Here is a 20031-nt window from a genome sequence, read left to right on the forward strand (position 1 = left end):
AGAGTCTCCCACCTCAGCTGTAGATCTCTGCAGTTCATCCAGAGTGATCATGGGCCTCTTGGCTGCATCTCTGATCAGTCTTCTCCTTGTATGAGCTGAAAGTTTAGAGGGATGGCCAGGTCTTGGTAGATTTGCAGTGGTCTGATACTCCTTCCATTTCAATATTATCGCTTGCACAGTGCTCCTTGGGATGTTTAAAGCTTGGGAAATCTTTTTGTATCCAAATCCGGCTTTAAACTTCTCCACAACAGTATCTCGGACCTGCCTGGTGTGTTCCTTGTTCTTCATGATGCTCTCTGCGCTTTAAACGGACCTCTGAGACTATCACAGTGCAGGTGCATTTATACGGAGACTTGATTACACACAGGTGGATTCTATTTATCATCATTAGTCATTTAGGTCAACATTGGATCATTCAGAGATCCTCACTGAACTTCTGGAGAGAGTTTGCTGCACTGAAAGTAAAGGGGCTGAATAATTTTGCACGCCCAATTTTTCAGTTTTTTATTTGTTAAAAAAGTTTGAAATATCCAATAAATTTCGTTAGGTGAAATAACTAGAAATAGACAACTTAAGAATACTTCAGTGCCCTTTCAGGAGAATGTTTATGATGGTCTTATATTTATAATTCAAATCGTTTATAGTATCCTTCTTTATACTGTAACGTGTCTGGGGGGTGGTGGGTGGTACCGTCTATAGTGTTTACAGTCGTGCGTAGGCCGCACGGCTGTAGCTACTTCTCATTTGGGAACTAGTAGGCTGTCAGGCTCGCGTGCTGTAGGAATACATCAACCGACCTGGGAGCACACTGTCACGTTAATACTTGGGAGGAGTTGCCTGCTAAATGAGTCCCTGGTTGTGTTCAGTGTTTGGGTTTTTTCACTGTCACTTTAGGCTGAGTGGTTTTTGAGGTGGCGGATGTGATTGGGTTGGGATGACATCCATCACAGGGTTTAGTAAGTAGGCGGGGCATTATAAATATGGCTGGCACGGTTGGGCAAAGGAGAGACAAGTGAGCAAGCGCAGCGAGAGACAAGAGGTGCGCCCGGAGGGAGAGCCCTTTCTATAAGCAAGGAAGTTCGGGGCTAAAACCTACAACTCTGTGTGAGACCTCCCCACTCCTACCCCATCCTACTGGCATTACAATATGTGACATGGCTGTACTTTAAAACTTGCATTTATGTACATTTTTAATTAGCTGTACATTATATATACAAAGTAATACATGTGAAGTATATATGGATACCCCACGAGATGAGATTCTTCATGTATTATAAGTTGCTGATTGCAATATTTGGATGTGAGCACTCTAGTGCTCACATCCAAATATTCTAGAATTGAATGCTTTGTGTTACGCACCAGCTAAAACTGGTAATGAATACTGTTTGTATTAAAAATGTGGATGCGGTTTTAGATGACAGGAATGCCTAAACAATGCTAAACCTCAGTAATGTGAGAATTGTTTCATGTTTAGCAATGCAAGTACATCAGAGTAAACAGCATATTTGTAAGCATTCTTGGTGTGAGTAATAAATGCTACTTTTTGTCATTATGCATCTGTCCCAATGCTTGTTACAAGCCTGTATTAAATAAAACCTGTAAATAAAAACTGTCCACTTGCAATTACTCAATTATAGTGCCGCTGCTTTGACTTCACTTCTTGTTGCCTGCGGTAAACATGCACGCTAAAACATTCATACTGAATTCCTGTCTATGTTACTAATGCATTCCATCTTCTTCTCTTTTCTGGCAGACTACAGAACTGGACCATGTTTCACCCAGGTGAGCAACCAGATGTGCCAAGGCCAGCTCAGTGGCACAGTCTGCACCAAGACCCTGTGTTGTGCCACTATTGGACGTGCCTGGGGACACCCCTGTGAGATGTGCCCTGCTCAGCCTCAGCCCTGTCGCCGTGGGTTCATACCCAACATTCGAACTGGAGCTTGTCAAGGTTCGTGTTTCACGGTCATTGTTTTTTTCTTACATTCATGAACAGGAAAGGCTGTTAACTTTTTGTGGGATTATATTTCCACTACTCGCCAACAAATACCAGGGCCCTGTCTCCTAACACTGGTTGGAGTCCGTAACACTATACTATGAATTTATTCTGCTTTACCAACGTGAAACATGGTTTTCTGTGATTTATATTACCAGTCTATAGGTATAAGACGTTGTTACCCTTTTACAGCATCATAGTGCTTTTTAGTGAGTAAATACTTGAAGGCATCACTTTTACATTTGCAGTCAGCATGCATTCAGAAATCATGACAGTAGCCGTAAGCAGATCTAATTCCAGAGGAGGCTGCAAGAAAGATAGTGTATATGAGAAAAAATGCATCTGTGATCTGTCCTTTTTATAAGGTATAAAATTCCATTTATCAGTTCATGCTGTATACAGTTCTTTTAAAAGTATAATATAACTGTTCTATAACAAGTCACCATTGCATAAACTAACTGCTATATAAAACAAACTGAAAAGCATTGTTCTTACTTAGTAGTCTTTTCTGTATTATTCTGACACTAAGGTATGCTTAAGCTAAGCGATATTCCAGTGCCAAAATACCATTACTTTGTGCTGATATGTTAGTGATATATTATGTTACCTGACCTAAGGTGACCAGCAACATGCGATCAAAGATACAGCTTCTACTTTGCTTCTTTTGATGTTTTCAGTCAAATGAGAATCTTTCAAGCCCCCCTCAACACATTGGCTGGGCTTTCAAAAGTGCAGGTCTGAAAATAACAGAGACAATTCAGCATACTGTTACAATTTACTTAGAAACTGTCTGCTAGAGAAGAGCCTTTCTTCACTTGCCAGGAATTATCATAGATGTCTAAATTAAAACATCTGGAAAAGCGTTGTTTAATTTTTAACACATTGGAGACCGTTAATATTTAAGAACATAAGAAAAGTTTGAGAACAAGAAAAGGCCATTAAGGTTAACACACCATTTTCCCCTACTGGGGGGAACTAATTTAAAAGCACAGATTCTAGTCATTATTTATTTATTTTTTTAATATTCCCAGTGTCCTACTACTTCACCAGGTAGGCTATTATAACTTTCTGTATAAAAAAAGTGCTTCCTGTCTTCTGTTGTAAACTTACTTTTACTCAGCTTCCCCTTATGCCCTCTTGTTCTTAGCCCTCTTGTGTGCTAAATTTGACGTAGTGTCTTAGGCTAACTTTATCTATACCATTTATAATTTTAAAGACTTTTTTTCTAGGCTGAAGAGATTTAATTATTTTAACCTGTCCTCATAGACCATCTCATTAGAACTGGGATCAGACGAGTTGCCCTTCTCTGTACCTTCTCGAGCGTGCATTTTTTGTAGTGAGGTGTATTCTAGGTGAGGTCTAACTAGGTGTAACGGGTGTTCTGTTACTGTGTGGTTATCTGCTGAGAGACACAGAGAGGGGTTTGGACAGGTTTTATTATAAAACAGGCAGATGCAGTGGTTAGTAGCCACCAGTAGAGTACCAGCAATGGTAGCCCTAGTGCAGAAGGATATACACACACACACGAACATAATACAGAAACAAAGAAGAAAACACTGTTCAAAAACAACTAAGAAACAAAAGGTGGCTCGGGCCGTGCTCTACTCCTGCTATACAGGGAGGTCCTGCACCACGAACCTTCTTCCTAACACTAATAATATATCATTTTGTGGGATTAAAATCCCCTAAATGAATCTCTTTCTAAAGTATCAGTTAACCCAGTCTACACACGGTGATAACCCATAGCTCACCCTGGTTAAACACACAGCCATGAGGATTCTTTTCTTTCACATCGAGGCTTGCAGAAGGTGAAAGCACAGCACACACATAGAACAAACGACTGGCTTTCCAGACCCTTGATCATCAATTAGTCAATTAACACCTGGCCACCTGCTGCACATCAGGATTCACTTAGGCAAGGGAGGGGAGTCTAACCTCCCAGCCCTGCCATATCCAGCCCACACTTATTTTGTACAAAATTTAACTTACTTTATTTACAATCAAAACAAAACCATATTTTATTTAGAAACCCAATCACACATAAACTATTTACAGGGGCAGGCATCTGCTCTACCACACTAGGGTATTGCATAATCTTAGTATAACCTCTCTAAACTTGTATTGCACCCTTTTGCAATATAGCCTAACATTCTGCCTTTTTAATTGCCTCACCACATTGGCAACCACATTGGCACCACAAGTTTGCCCAGTTACAGAGAATGTCCAAATCCCGTTGAATTAGCTGGACTGCATTTTCAGAGTTCACTACTCCCCCAAGTTTGGTACCATCTGCAAATTTAACAGTCTTGCAATGTGTATCTTAGTCTGAGTCATTTATATAAACAAGGAACAGTAAGGCTCCAAGTACAGACCCTTGTGATTATACTATTCTTGCCCGTAGTTGCATTTCTGATTGCTTCATATAATCATTTGCTATCATTTCTATTCTGAACTGGGGGTCTGTAACATACCCCAATAGAAAAATAAAACCTCTAGTGCTTTTACCTACCAGCTTTACCCAAATGAACTCACTTTGTGTTGTATACTGAGGTAAATCTGTGTTTTTTTTGTTTGTTTTTTACTTCAAGACCATCCCTAATATATAGAGCTACACCTCCTCCTCGCCTACCTATATGTTTTCGTAATAGTTTATACCCCTGTATGTGGAATTCTTAGCGTTTTGTCTTTACATTGTAATTTATAATTTTGATTTATTTGCTCTAATCTAAACCATCGTCTCTGAACAGCAGTCCAGTAATTGAGATTGAAAAATAAACTACAATCTTATGTGTGTCTGAACCCTGTCCACAACCTCAAAAGAGAGTGTAGCTTTCCTTTGCTATAAATTGTAATAAAATACCAAAGCCACACAAAAAAATAATGTTCATTTTTAAACCACATTAACAACGTTATTTCTCATGCCCAGAACATGTGTTTATTATGCCTATAGCACAGCATATTTCACTTATAGGAGCTTTTTCACATCAATTTGTATTAGTATTTAGAAAAGCAAGTAGTATGGTACCATTTTAATCACAATTACTGTAACCTCACAGCAGAAGTCTTCAGTTTCTGTTTTTCTTTTCATCTAGTTGCTATTTCGGATTGGTTAATGGCAACAAGTCTAACTGAGACATGTATGAAAACATGGTTTGCATGAATGAAATCATTTTAAATCTTAATCACAACTGATCCATTGCCTAAAGGAAAAAAAAAATTACATTTTAAATAGTCCTCTTATTATATATTTTTTACAACTCCAAGAACACTGTAAAGTTTTAATTGTAGAAAAAGCAGGATTGTAAGAAAGTGTGCTTTGAAATTTTAAAGGGCGAACAGTTTATTTTTTGAAACAGAGTTTAATTATTTTTTTGTCAGCATGGTTAGTTCGCACTTGTATACACTGACTTTTTGTTTCAAGGATTGTTCATCATCACCTATTAAGAGTAAAACTTCCCCTTTCCGGAATAGATCAATTTCCCGCAGTCACCTCCGTTTATTTCCAGTGACTTCATTTCTCTGGTTTGCAAGACTATGAAACATACTCTTGTTGAAGCCACACAGAGCAGGCTCTGTGCAAAACCGGACTGATATACAGCTCAGCAATACAGCCTTTCAGAGGCCTCCGCCTGTAGTCATGTCAGTGAAATCTTGTACAAGCACTGGAGATCTCTGATTACAGCTAGTGTATTCCTTGTTTAATGTATTTTAAATATGTCTGACTGTCTCCCAAAAAGCAGTGGGGGATCCCTCTTAATCACGTCTCCTTTTCTACACAAAGAACCTTTAAGAACTACAGATTAGAGTGGGTATTGTATTGGACTGTTGGAGTGCTTTCATGAATAGGCCCAGAAATGATTGTTCTGAATCCAAACTTAGATGATTCTATCTGTATGTTTTAGAAAATATCAATCTTCTTTTTTTTATTTATTAAATAACTACTTCAGTTTACCTTAGACAGCCTGACTCAGTGTTTACACAGCCAAACATGTAGAACCCTGCATGCCTTAAAAAGTGACATTTTACCACTAAAAAGCCAGGAATGTTGCCTATAATTACAAAATAAGTCAAACCAAACATTAAGTAAAGGAGAATGACACAATTTAATCTGCAGGCCTTCGGAATGATTTACAAACAGAAAACAAAGGTAATTAAACAAGCTAATTGAAAAGACAAATATTGATATTGGCAGATATTGGCAGTAAGTACTTAGTTATGGTATATACTGTATAGGCCAAAATAAACTACTACTACTAGTACTACATATTTTTAGTTTGACTGTCTTTTCCACTTCTGAATGTTTTGAGCTCTTTGCTGAACCACATGCTGAGTTTCAGCAGGTCTTCACTTCTAGTGTCCCCAGACTCTCTCTAGCCAGAGAGGTGCCCATTTACTAACTAGCCTGCCATGGAGGACTCGTTTGTGGCAGCCCCTAATAGGGATCTAACCAAGGACCTCCCAACCAAAGACAACAGTGCCTTTTGACTGTAGTAAGCGTGGTTGTTGGTTCAATGGTAAAGAGTATGTATGGTTCTCCACAGCTTTACACTTGTGAAATTGTATTTGTAGCAAAGTGATTTGGAATGCTCAGTGAGTTAGGACAAAGAAGAAAAACAATACTGTGTACCATTGTCTCCAGCATCGACATCTACTGTATGTCCTGGCTCTATTAAGAGAAACCTGACTTTTAGACAGGCAAGGTTCTGTTTGCAGAGACTGACAAATTCAAGCCTGAACAGCTACATTTATATACTGCTTCTTTCCCCTTTCATGCAGACGTTGATGAATGCCAGGCGATCCCAGGTCTGTGCCAAGGTGGAAATTGCATCAATACAGTTGGTTCATATGAGTGCAAGTGCCCTGCTGGTCACAAGCAGAGTGAGGCAACCCAGAGATGTGAAGGTAAGGCCTGTTTACATTTAGTAACTCAATAGGAAACACAATTTTCTGTCCAGTTTATTCCGGGTGATTACAATCATTTTCTTTCATCCAACCCAAACAGCGTGAATGACATTGTTGGTTATTATTTACACAGATATTAGATCATTAAAATTTGTACATTTAAGCATTAGTACTTCTGTGGGTACAGTGGCCATAGGAAACAATTGGTAAAAGTGTTTTGTAACCAGCTACCTTGCTTAAACTGCTATTGAACTTGGTAGGTGGACAAATGTAATAAGGACTTCACTGTATTTCTATTAAAGAAAACTGCAAAGAAAATGTAGCAGCAGTTGAAAGAACAAAATACAACTAAATTACCAAGAAGAACTTTAATCAAAGCTCTAGTTTACCTGGAAATCTGGTTCCCAAAAGTTTTGACACTAATAAATGTGGATATGCATGTAAGTGGATATGTAATTGAAGGGTAGATATTTTAAAGCAAGGCACAAGCGTCTGGTAAACAGTATGTTAATGTTAATGTTTCAGGCATTTGTTTGTCAAAGATCGCACCTGTTAGTTATTTTGTATTTAAAACATTACACGTTTTTCTTGAAGAAGAAACACATTCAATCTTTGATTTCAGTGATCTGTTTTCTTGTTTTAAGTAAGGAGGTTGGGTGCTTTCACCCCAACAACAGATCTGTCCTTTCTTTTAAAATCTGTCAAAGTACATTTCAGTTTACTAAGCCAGCTAAGCCTAAACGTGGCCTGTTGCTCTGCAAACAGTGGCAGCTTACAGATTAAACAAATCACCTTCCTGACAGATGATGCCTTTTTACTGGTTGATTTGGGGAGGGGGGAGGGGGGTGGCTTATCCCCTTTTAGTAGTACTGCTTAGTCTAAACAAGCATAGGCCATGAATCAAAAGGAAAGTGATATCCATCCTTTTAAGGCATTTTGTTTTTACAAGTATATAGCTGTGCCAATATAATTGTTTACTATTATATGTTTGGTCAGCGCATATATTTTGCACCAGGTTTGACCTTTCCTGTATTATACTAAAGCTGTTTAGTTTTTTCCAGTTGTTTCAGTGTGATGCAATCATACAGAGCCAGCATGTCCTTACATTTGTTCAGAATAATTACCACTCATGTCTTATATATTGTGTACTAATGAGCAGCAACCGTAAGCAGAAGGTAGTGTCGTTAGAGCATTGTACTATATCCTTGAAAAAAAAAAAAAAAAATAATAATAATAATAATAATAATAATAATAATAATAATAATGACTTTTTAAAAATAATTTCAAGTGTCAAAGAAAATGAATAGTCTTTACATTGTGTTGCTTGTTTGCATTGTGCATAACTAAAATCAGAAGGGACTAGAGACACTGATGCTGGGACCAAATCAAAACTTTGACAACCCACTAATCGCACTTATCAAAACTGTGTTTAATAGCATTTTCTTTTTTTGTAAGTATCTTATTTCTTCTATTCATAAAAAGAAAACGCTATTAAATACAGTTTTGTTAAATGCGATTAGCGAGTTGTCAAAGTTTTGATTTGGTCCCAGCCTAAATTGCCTCCCAAGTCGTGGAAATCTATTGAGGGTGGCTTCTTTCCCCCACGTGTTGCCCAGTTTCTCAGTTGCAGCAGGACGAAGTATATTTTCAGTATAGTGTCTAATGTTCTGGAATTGCATGTTGAATAGCAATTCAGATTTTGTGATTATTGTAACTGCTGGTGGCACTGTTGGCAACATGCACAGTAACATTTCACTTCCCTTCTGGTTTCACACTTTTCATCTTCTAGCTCCGTAGACATGCCAGTGCTTGCTTTCACCTAGTGTGTTAAAAGCTATGATTACAGACCATGAAAAAGAGGCCTTGGACAATAAATCACCTTGCCAGCTGTTTATTTTCGTCTTCTTGTCTTTGAACAATTACACCAAATGAAAAAAAGAATATTAGTTAAAGGGGTTTGCAAACATTTACAAACATTCCTTTAAGATATGGTCACAGCTATTGGCACCGTGTAAGGTAATTCAAGAAAACATGTTAAATACAAGCATGTAGTGAACATTAGCAAGTAACTAATATGGCAAAGACCAAAATACACAGTTTCTGGTAGTTTAACAAACAATCTTTACTTATAAAAAAAGCAATTAAGCAATTTCAAATATTTGTTCATGACAAAAAAAGTATTGGCACCTTTATATTAAAAGTCTGTAAAAATGTAATAGAACTAATTACAAAATATAATAATTGATTGCAAACCATTACAAGTAGAAAGTCAATAGCCAGAAAAAAGGTAACTATTTCCAACATCTGTTGAAGAAGAACGTTTTGGCAACACAGCTAATGATGGTCAAGACAAAGGAGTCACATCTGAGAAAAGCACTCGTAGCAACCTACAACAAAGGAAATGGCTACAGAGCAGTATCAAAAGGATACCAAAATCCAGAATCAGAGCTATAATCAAGAAGTACAACAGAACAAATTCAACTGAATGCTTGAAAGAGGTGGAAGCATCAGCCATAATAGTGCACGAAATAACTCTGCAAAGGCATCTGAACACAGAAGAGTTGTATGCATGTAGACCTCGCTGCAAACCACTTTGAAAGATTATTCATAAAACAAACCATCTCAAATTTGCCAAGAAATATGAACAGGAATCTGAAGCATTCTTCAACAAAAATTATCTGGTCCAGTGAGACTAAAATACAACTTTTCCCCAAAAATGGACCACAGTATGTTTGGAGAGAAATAAAGGGAAAGCCTTCAATGAAGAACTACTTGTACCCACAGTTAAACATGGAGGTAGTTTGATCATCATATGTGGGTGTTTTAGCAGTTCCAGGTACTGGAGACATTCATGTGATTGATGATTGGATGAATGCAGCCATGTATCAAAACATTCTACAATGTTCAATGATTCCATCTGCTTGTTGGCTGATTGTCAGTTTATCTTCCAATACGACAATGACCCAAAGCATTCGGCTAAGTCAACTCTGGAATTCTTGAAGAAAACAAAGATACACATTCTGGAATGGCCTTCACAATCACCAGATTTCAATTCAATAGAAATGCTTTGGACTGATCAGAAAAAAAGCTGTCTGAGCTGAAGGAAATATGAAGACAGAAAGGGCCCAGATTTCACCAACAAGATGTAACATACTGGTTAAGAATTATCATAAATGTCTGAAAGCTGCAATAAAATCAAAAGTGGGACACACGAAATACTAAAGCATGGGTGCCAATACTTGCGTCATGAACGAATACTTTAAATTACATAAGTTTGTTTTTTGATAAAGATTATTTGTTAAATTACTACAAATGATGTATTTTGCTTTTTATTTTATTAAAAAGTGGTTAAAGTTTACTAAATGCTTGTACTTTTTTCTGTTACCTTGAATTATAGTATAATAAGAGTAGGATGTCAATACTTTTGTCTGCAACTGCATCTCTTTAAATTTGCCAGTATTTTGTACTAACTACCCTAAAAGTGTAGCCTGAAGGGAGGAGTTCCACTGAAGAACTGATTTATTAGTCTGTATTTGTAATTTTACACATATATAATTAAGAAGGGCCTCTCTCCCTGCCTGCTAGGTATCTAAGACAATATTAATGCCAACTGTGAATACAGTGCCTACTGTTGTTAGTGGCAGGGAGCATACATTTAAATAAGGGGTGTTGCTGAAGAGCTGAATAAATAAAATACAAAAATAAAATAAAAACAAAGTAAATATATGAACATACCAACTTGAGGAGGAAAATATCTTGCAGCTTGTAATGGTATGCAAAGGCTGAGTTACTGACTGTCAGTTTACTATCACATCTGGTCCTTTTTATTCCCAAACCCTTATTTGGCATTCTGCTTTCTAAAGGTTTGACCTTTTGGGACTTTTTTGAATATACTGTACTAGTTACAGCCTTTTTTGTCTTTAATCTTCTTTCCTTCATTCCACAGTAACACACTGTTGATCTGAGGGCTGCTCCTATGTTGTTGACTTGTTCTGTGTCAGTGTTCTTTATATGACATCATCCTGACAGACACAGGTTACAAGGAGCACTTCCCATCTCAGTAAAAATCATTCCAGACACCTACAGGATACAGCCAAGTCAATAAAGAAAGAGAAATGTCAACAAATTGCCATCTAATCATGTCAATTTTCCTATGAAATGTTAATAAAAATCTGTTTGGCAAGAAGTAAATTATTGGCAAATTTATTATTAGCAAATGTGAGTATGCAAATATAGATAATTTGTGTTTATCAAGAATCAACCAACCGTGTTGGTGTAGCAATGGGAATCGGTTCTAATGGAAAGCATATGTTCAGTGTAAATAGCCACTTGCAAATTATTCTGCTCTAATGCTGGAGTCATGACATTCCTCTGCTGGCTCACATAGCTATCCATGACCATGATTGTATATATTCGATTAAAAAAAGTTATTTAATAATATAGTTAATTTTGTGGTTTCTTTTTCAAAAATCTTGAAAACTAGTTTGATGTAAAATAATGTATTGATATTCAACAGAAACCTCAAGGTATGTGCAGGCGGTCTTCAAAGAGACCATAAAATTAAAGTTGAATTCCTTTGGTTACACGGTGCCTCAGTGTTTATTGTAATGGCTGAGTCTTTTGGCACAGCTAGTACCAGCAATAGATCCTATTTTCCCATATGATCACAAAACCTCCGGTTGCCAAAACAGCAGGACTTCTTTGAACATTAGCAACTGGAGTTCAAAGGTCATACAAAGGAATTTATAACACTCCTGTTTAATTAGATTCTGAAACGTAAACTAGTTATTTTATTAATCATAACCTCCAGCATCCAGTGGTTAAAGAAAAATATTTTGTACCAGGGTTCCTGGTTCAAATCTAGGCTCAGCCACGGACTCAGTGGGTGTGACCCTGAGCAAGTCACTTAACCTCCTTGTGCTCCGTCCATCGGATGAGACGTAAAATGAGATCCTATTGTAAAGCGACTCTGCAGCAGCAGTTGTTGATGCATAGTTCACCCCCTAGTCTCTGTCAGTGGCTTTGGATAAAAGCGTCTGCTAAATGACTAATTAATAATAATAATAATAATAATAATAATAATAATAATAATAATAATAATAATTAATTCCTGAAATAAATCATGTCGATTTTTCTTGCACATAAAATAAGGATCCAATGGGCCATCATAAGCAGTCATTTAAAGCTTGTGTTATATACTGCATATACTGTACTTCAAATTATACTTGGGCTCCATTTTAAGATGTTCATACTTGTATTTTGTACAGCACAATCCTTTTTATTAACTCTAATGGTTCAAAAGGGCTTTAATAGACTGAAACGGATGTAATCCCATGCATAGAACATAAAGCACAATTTGAAAGTTCAGTAGCTTCACAGTTCTCTCGCCCAGACTGCACGGCGTATTAACTTAGAATGTAACAAGCAGGAATTTATACTGTAGACATTGCAAATATTAATGTAAAAAAAAGATAATTGTACCTAGATTTTATCAAAGAAAATAATAATTGTGAGCTTCCTTCTGCATTTATTCATCCGGCTGGAAAGTGTTTCTCAAAGCTTTCACACTTCAGTGCCCTGTGCTGATGCTTATGTGCTCTACACTAGAGGAAGATGGTGTTATGGTTCAGAATAAAGGAACTTACAGTCAGCTTTTTCAAAGTAAGCAATGATTCAACTTCCTGCTCATAATGTTCAATAGCTTTTTATGTTTCCACTTTCTATCAGGAGTGGCTTAATTTAGGTTTTTAAACCAAAGAACCTTAATTAACCTTCTGCAGTATTTGACAAGGTCTGGCACGTGGACTCAATATATATTCATTTTGCAATGCTCAACGAGAGGGAACTTTTTCATCCAGAAGCGGTAAGATTTATGGCTGCACATTTTAGTTTAATTTTAATTAATTCAATTAATGATTGACTTTTTTTGGCTCTGTTTACAAAAAAGGGTTTATTAAGTACTTCTCTCCAGAGCTACAACCACACAAAAACAGAATTAATTATGGTTGACATGCTACCAAGCTGTTTTGTTTGGCAACCACCGCCAGTGAGCACAAGAGATGATTTAGACATTTGTTCCATTCATTTTGGTTTAGCCTTTCACAGTCACTTGCTCACTGGTATATATTTAAGCAGGTTTGCTGTTGTAGACCTTTCATGTGTTTTGTAGTTTGATTTAGAATCATAAATGTCAGAGTTTTCACAGACAGTTGTTGCACTTTGAATAACCCTTATATCCCAACAGAGTTTTGTTTTTGCATTTAATAGACTTGCTGGGAATTTTGAAATAATAGTAAAAAAAAAAAGAAAAAGTCAGCCGTCTAGCTTTTTCCATAAAATGAATTGTAAAGTTTAATTGTTGAGGAAATACATATATTATTGACAGCTGAAAAAACCTGGTGCATTTAGTTGTAAATATCTGAGCAGGCCAGGTGCTTGTGTGAATTGTGAGTTTTGTCTATCATCATGTTTTTTTGCGAAAATCCCATCAACGATTAAGTGTCTTTATAATTTTTAGTGTGTTTTTTTTCTGTTAAAAAACATATTGAGCATCGTGACAGGGAACCCTGTCGCTGGTTCGTGGAGTGTGTGTGTGGCTGCGACATGTGGCAGGAGACACGTTGCTAAGCGACCAGTTGAGCAGTGGGCTCGTCCTGCGCTCAGCTGATAGGACGGCCCTGAGTCGCTGGGATGCCAGGACTTCAGGAGCAACAGAACAGAAGTAGGTCAGTTTCGGGGATGTTAATCCCAATACAGTCTAGAGAGGGTTACGTAGAGTAGCAGGAGTGGGATGTTCCTGTTAGTGGGACTAGCGCTTGCCATTTTGTGTGGCAAACTTTTACCTTTATTTGTACCTTTGTTTTGTTTCATTTCTTTATTAAATGAGACACTAGGGCTACCATTGCTGGTACCCTAGTGTCAGCACTATGTTGTAATTAAATCTGCACGCCTATGCGGCATATCAACACCAATGCTCTGTGTCTGTCTCAGTATTTTCCAGTGACTACCCACACACGTAACACATCACCCATTTACAAGCATAATGATAAAAACAATAGTAGAAAAAAACTGTATTGTTTGTATTGAGATGTAATACTTTTTATGCTTTAAGGCAGGGTGTAACCTTCAGGTGAAGATACAGTATAAAGGAATTTGAAACAAATGAAAGCTTGAACTGAGTAAAATCACCGTTTTTAAAATTACTTTAGATGCTTGTTTGCAAATATTTCAAAATTTGACACAGAGTGAATGAGAATATCAAACTAGAATGGTGTTTGCCTAAAACGGCAAATCGAGCCGTTTAAAAAAAAAAAAAAAAAAAAAAAAAAAGAGAAATGATTTACTAATACTAGCCTGTGGGTGCTTGTTTTCGCTATTTCTAAGAGCTCCTTTATTCACAATTGCCCTGGAATGTTGGTACTCAGGATTGTGGAGGCTAGTTGGTCACCACTGTAAAAGCATTACCTTGCCTTTTTGTAATATTAAATTGCTGTCTTGCTGATGTATGTGTGCTTTATTCCTCACAGATACAGATGAGTGCAGCACAATCTCAGGTGTCTGTGGTGACGGAGAATGCTCCAACACAGTCGGCAGCTATTTCTGTACCTGCCCACCTGGCTTTGTAACATCTGCAGATGGCTCTCGCTGTATTGGTAAGTACATGCATACCATTCAGATAACTAATGGTGTCTTTTCTTTAAAAGGCAAACAGTCACCGGCCAAATATAACAAAAATTCACTCACAGAAAATTTGTATTTATTTTGGTTAGTTCAGAGTGAGGGACTTGTTCCAAGGAAGTGCCTTTGGAATAAACAAAAGAGTATGCTTTCTCTAGAGTGCAGCTTTGTGTCTCAAGTGGGTGTTAGGGCTTTCTTGGCTGTTACTTAGAGAATTTGTTAACATTTCTTTTCCATGGAATAGTGAAGTGCTTCCTTTAAAAAAACACAACCGCTGCCTGCCATTGTAGGTAGAGTAGGTGGCACTGGGTGGATATGGGATCAAACAAGCATTTCAAGTGGAGGACTTCCATCGGTGGAAGGATAATTTGAGCAGCTTGTACAAACAACGGGATGTTTATAGAAGCGTTGTATAGTCTAGTGAAAATGGCTACAAGACTGAACTCTCCTCTAATTTTTTGGCTTAGTAGGCAAAGTAGACACTCTGGTGTGTCTCAGAATCAACTTTGCCCACACATATTGCATAGTTTGGCAGGAAAGTGACACTTGGCCTGCAATAGGGAAATAGGTGTTTGTTTGTTTGTTTGTTTGTTTTTCCTGGAGAGTGTCACAACACTATAAAGTTTCATTTAAATGTCCTGGGGGAATCCCCTAACAGTTGATGATGATCCCTGAGGCACTTATACACAATTAACTAAGTTCATTACAATGCTATGATCAATAAACATCATTCTTTTGGGTGATTCTAATTCTCGTTTTTCTATGAATACAATTCATGGCTACCAACTTTTTTTTTCTGCAGTTTTAAAACGTGATGCACTATTAACGACTACCTAATGGTAACTGTTTGACCGATTTTAATACAGTTTTGCATGTGAAATATTTGGAGACAAAAGGATCAGTCTTAAGCACGTGTTATAACAACCAATCAAAATCCTATCAATCCCATAATCACCTCATCTCACTAGCAGGGTTAGGCAATATAAGAGAAGCTAATGCATGTACAACACTGTAGAAAATATGATATCACTTAAAAAAATATTGGACAATTACAGTTTTTGGCACCAGGTAAAAAGTCATATTCCAATTAAAGGTTGTCAGTAATGTTAATGTTCCCTGGTAAGTGGCAGTGTGTTAACCTGGTACTACAAAACCCTGTAAACAAGAAAACCAGACGGTCTACGACTTTAACAATGTAAACCAAAGAAAAAAAAACAAAACATTTGATAAATGCCACAGTGACCACCCATATCTGTGAAAGGAAATAACTATCTTGATCGTAAACAGCAGAAGATATATAGCTATGGCCAAAAGTTTTGCATCACCCTATAGAATTAACTCATTTTGCTTAAGTCGAATGAAACCTGCTGAATAATGTTGTATTAACATATTGAACTACATACCGCTTTGTAGTTTTCCATGTACTTAACGAAAAACTGACAAAAACTAACATGAAATACTGTACTATTATTATGGCTTCCAGTAGATTTTGCGATATAATTGTGTAGTTTCTTTGATTACATGATGTTAAATAAAATATCTAAATTATGTTCACATATATATATTTTTTTAAATGAGGTCTCAATCCTAAAATTCTACATGGTGCAAAACTTTTGGCCTTAGCTGTAATTGAGTTTCCAACCGTGTTTGTTTATATTCTAATGATAGGGATCCCATATGTGACATGACCTTTGTAGTTCTATAATTGAAAACGGCTGTTTCATTTGTCTTTTACTGTAGTTGAATGTGGGGCCACTGTACCTCCTAGCACCACACAAATATACCCATAAGTCATGTAATTTCATTGCTGTACGGTATTTAATTCCTCACCAAGCAACTTTCATATATCTGCAGACTCATACTCCAGTGCCCTTTTTAGGATAACCACAAATACACTGCTGAATTAAAATGGTACTTTAATACTTTTAGTTTATTTCCTGTATTGTTTATTTATTTTTTATTTTTGTAATCAAAGTTTTTTTGGCTTTTTGTAGCATTACTCATTTGGCATACCCTAACGTTATTCTGCTAGCTTCAATGAACTATTAAAGCAAAGCATACCACTTTTGTGATACGCTGTAAAATGTTTTAAGTGACCACAATTCAATTCCCTGTCCTTAATTGTCACATACAAATGTAGGGAAATGGGCAACTACAATGATAAAATATTACATTAAAAAAAATCTTTCCCTGGGCATGCTTGGATTTATCGGATTTTGTATACAGCAGATATCTCTGCGACTGCCCTTTTACTGTAAGCATATGTGTTTTATCTGTTTTGACAGAAGCTTAGTGCAAGTTTATATTTGGCAGTAATTGTTTTTGCAATTATTCCATTCTACACTAAGCAACTTTTCTGGTTGGTTAACATATTGCCCTTTTTAAAACATTTCAAAATTATAAAGTATGCTTCTTACCACCCAATGATGGTTTAAACTAATGCTCAGATTCTGGTTGTACTAAGAGGATACAGTATAATTTTATATTGGAGAACATTTCTGCCAGTTAACACAAAATTAAAAAGCAGTGGTGTTTCTCAAATAACCCCAGATGTCCAATTACATTTTACTGTTTGACCTTGGAGCAAGTTGGGTTTTATTGAGCCCCTTTTAAGTGATCTGGAACAGCTTTGTATGTCCCTCACTGCAGCTGTTTGAAATCATCAGTTTTTTTTCTAAAATCAACAAGACCTATTAAAGTACAGTAATGCTGATCTACTCGTACAACGCCACCTGTAAGGATGTAAATACATGTGCCATTCTTCTGAGGAAACCAATGGTGTGTGGGCCGTGTGACTTACTTTGTCTGTTGTGGTTTTCATGGCAAACACCTTCTATACTAAATAATAACTAACGAATACTGGGGTGACTGTGACCAGCTGTGTAAATAAGCAGTGGCATGCACATAAGACATTCAAAATGAAATTGTAGCTTTTAAGAAAGCTACAATCCACTTGGGCCAGAAGGTAATTCAAGCAATACGTTTCATTTTTCCAATGACAAAACCTGGCCAATGTCTCCTTGAAAGTGAATTTTCATTCTTCAGCCAGTCTGGGGTGACACGGCATCCTTTATTTACATCCCATTAATACAAGATACGGAACGTCTGAAGTTTTGAAATTGTATTACCCTATTATCTTTATTATACGACTAAAGTGTGTCTTTTATCTTCTACGTGGCACTTTATGGACACATCTCATTATTGTGTGGAAAATTCTTGGCACCCACAGAGCGTGTTATAACAAGTGTAGAATGTAGTTAATTGAAGGTCTTGAGTTTTTTTGTTCTGTTTGGGGAAATTATGATCTAAATGTGTGCTGTCAGTGGGGTAAGCTTTAGACCTTAAATCGTAATTACAGCTGAAGGGGCTTTGTTCGTATTTGGACTTCCACGTGGGCTGTGGGAATATGAGGCAGGAAATAACAGGCAGGCTTTTGTATATTATTAGGTATTTCTACCTCAAAATGTACAAATGTATGTTGTGTTTTATAGCTTCAGATGTAAACTGTTTTTAGACCAAATCAGCTTTTGAAGTCTACTACAAATATCCTACAAAACATACTAGCCATAAAGCCTCCTTATCTTCAGAACAAGGAAGGAACAGGAACCTTGGGATTGCACAACTGGATAGACAAAAAATTAGAGTACGCTGATGGTGACAGTCTCATTCTCCCCGAGCACGGTTAGGGTTCAGTTTTGGGGAGTAGATATAGCTTTATGTATTTGTTAATAGTATGATTTTAACTTTTACTATTAAAGACGTTTGCAGCTAAATCCCTTAGGACTAAGCGCATTCCTAAAACTACTGTTCAGAGTATTTCATTTGTGACCATATTTTAGCGACCAACAAAATCGTTAATTTGCGACCATAATTCGTTGCATTGTTTTATGAACTCCATTTTCCAAGAGGTTACGTTTTTTTTACAATTTGAATTTTTCTGAATACAATTGTAATATTTCCTGGAATGTATTAATTAGAATACAGTCATATGTTATATATCCAGGAGCTTGTGAATGAAGGGGGGTCAAAAGTCTTTCCAACACCTCAAGACCTACAACTAACTAACTGCCCTGTACACACTTTGGCCTTTCCCCCTGCAAGTTGTCAGTTGTTTGAGGGTCATTAGGCACACTGTAACGCGGTCCAGGAGGATTCTGGAACCTGGTGTGACCCAGGGGATTCAGACATTTATGACATTTTCTTTCTGGCTCTGAACTTGATTAGAACGTTGAAGGTTTGATGAAAGTACAATGAAACCAAAAAAGCCATGAAACCTGTTTTTATTTGCTGTAGTATGACTCTGTTATTGCCCTGATGAAACTTTAGCAGAGCAATAGCAGACACTACAATGTCAACACAATGGATTTAGAACAAGTATTACACAGCAATCATGACACAGTAACACACTAGTACTTATATGGTACCATTATACAACAATGGATGCCAATGTGTATTGATCCACACTAACTGTGAGTGAACAGTTGTTTTGGCAGATATAAAAATGTTTTATTATTTTGTCAAAGGCAAAGCCATTCTAGTTGCTGTTGTGGTAACTTTGCTCTTTAGTACCGATCCATGGTGCCAGTATGCTTTACCATTGAAGATCATTTAGTACAGGTGGCATGGCAGACTAGTGGAGACAAAGAGTAACTGGGTGCAGGAAAGGTCTTAGTTATTATGTTGACTGCTGGTCAGTGGAACATTTTGGAAACTTTATGAAGAGGAGTTCTGTCAGCTATAAAAAGGTTTGACTTACATACTATCAATTCATCTAATTTAGCTGAAACGGTCATAGTTCAATGAACATGCCTGAGGTAAACAGGCAGACAAAATTGGTGACAGTCGTGGTGGGTTAATGTCATATCCTAGTGCCTACAGTTTCAAACACAGTGGCAGCAGTGTGGAGTAGTGGTTAGGGCTCTGGACTCTTGACCGGAGGGTCGTGGGTTCAATCCCTGGTAGGGGACACTACTGCTGTACCCTTGAGCAAGGTACTTTACCTAGATTGCTCCAGTAAAAACCCAAGTGTATAAATGGGTAATTGTATGTAAAAATAATGTGATATCTTGTAACAATTGTAAGTCGCCCTGGATAAGGGCGTCTGCTAAGAAATAAATAATAATAATAATAACAAAAGGTAAGGAAATAAGTGGTCCTGAACAACTTCATTAGCAGTAGAATATCTAAACACATTTGCTAGGAACAAATTTGTAGTGTAGGTAATTATCCTTTTGACATTAATATTACTAGCCCTGTAAAGCCAAAGAGATTTCTTGTTACAGAATGCTGGCCTTGTGAATGCTGTGCAGCTTTTCATTCCCTCAGCATTACAGGAAATTATCAAAACTAAATGTGACAATTAAGATCAAAATTCAGTCAAGCAAACTTAGCAGGCAATGAACCTTATTGCCAAGGAGTCAAGTCACATACCTCAGTATACGTGATGAGTTTTGAAA

The 20031-nt window shown here is 37.0% G+C and overlaps 1 protein-coding gene across 2 annotated transcripts in view; it reads left to right on the top strand.

The window, feature by feature from the left end:
• Window positions 1-20031, top strand: part of LOC117409181 (fibrillin-2) — a 93175-nt gene that overhangs the window by 21275 nt on the left and 51869 nt on the right. For both annotated transcript variants that reach the window (XM_059022313.1, XM_034924604.2), the window contains exons 6-8: window positions 1754-1951; window positions 6773-6898; window positions 14425-14550. In XM_059022313.1, coding sequence (XP_058878296.1) covers window positions 1754-1951; window positions 6773-6898; window positions 14425-14550 — 450 coding nt within the window. The remainder of the gene's footprint in view (window positions 1-1753; window positions 1952-6772; window positions 6899-14424; window positions 14551-20031) is intronic.

This window comes from Acipenser ruthenus, chromosome 1 (assembly GCF_902713425.1).
Source record: "Acipenser ruthenus chromosome 1, fAciRut3.2 maternal haplotype, whole genome shotgun sequence".
NCBI classification, from domain to species: Eukaryota; Metazoa; Chordata; class Actinopteri; order Acipenseriformes; family Acipenseridae; genus Acipenser; species Acipenser ruthenus.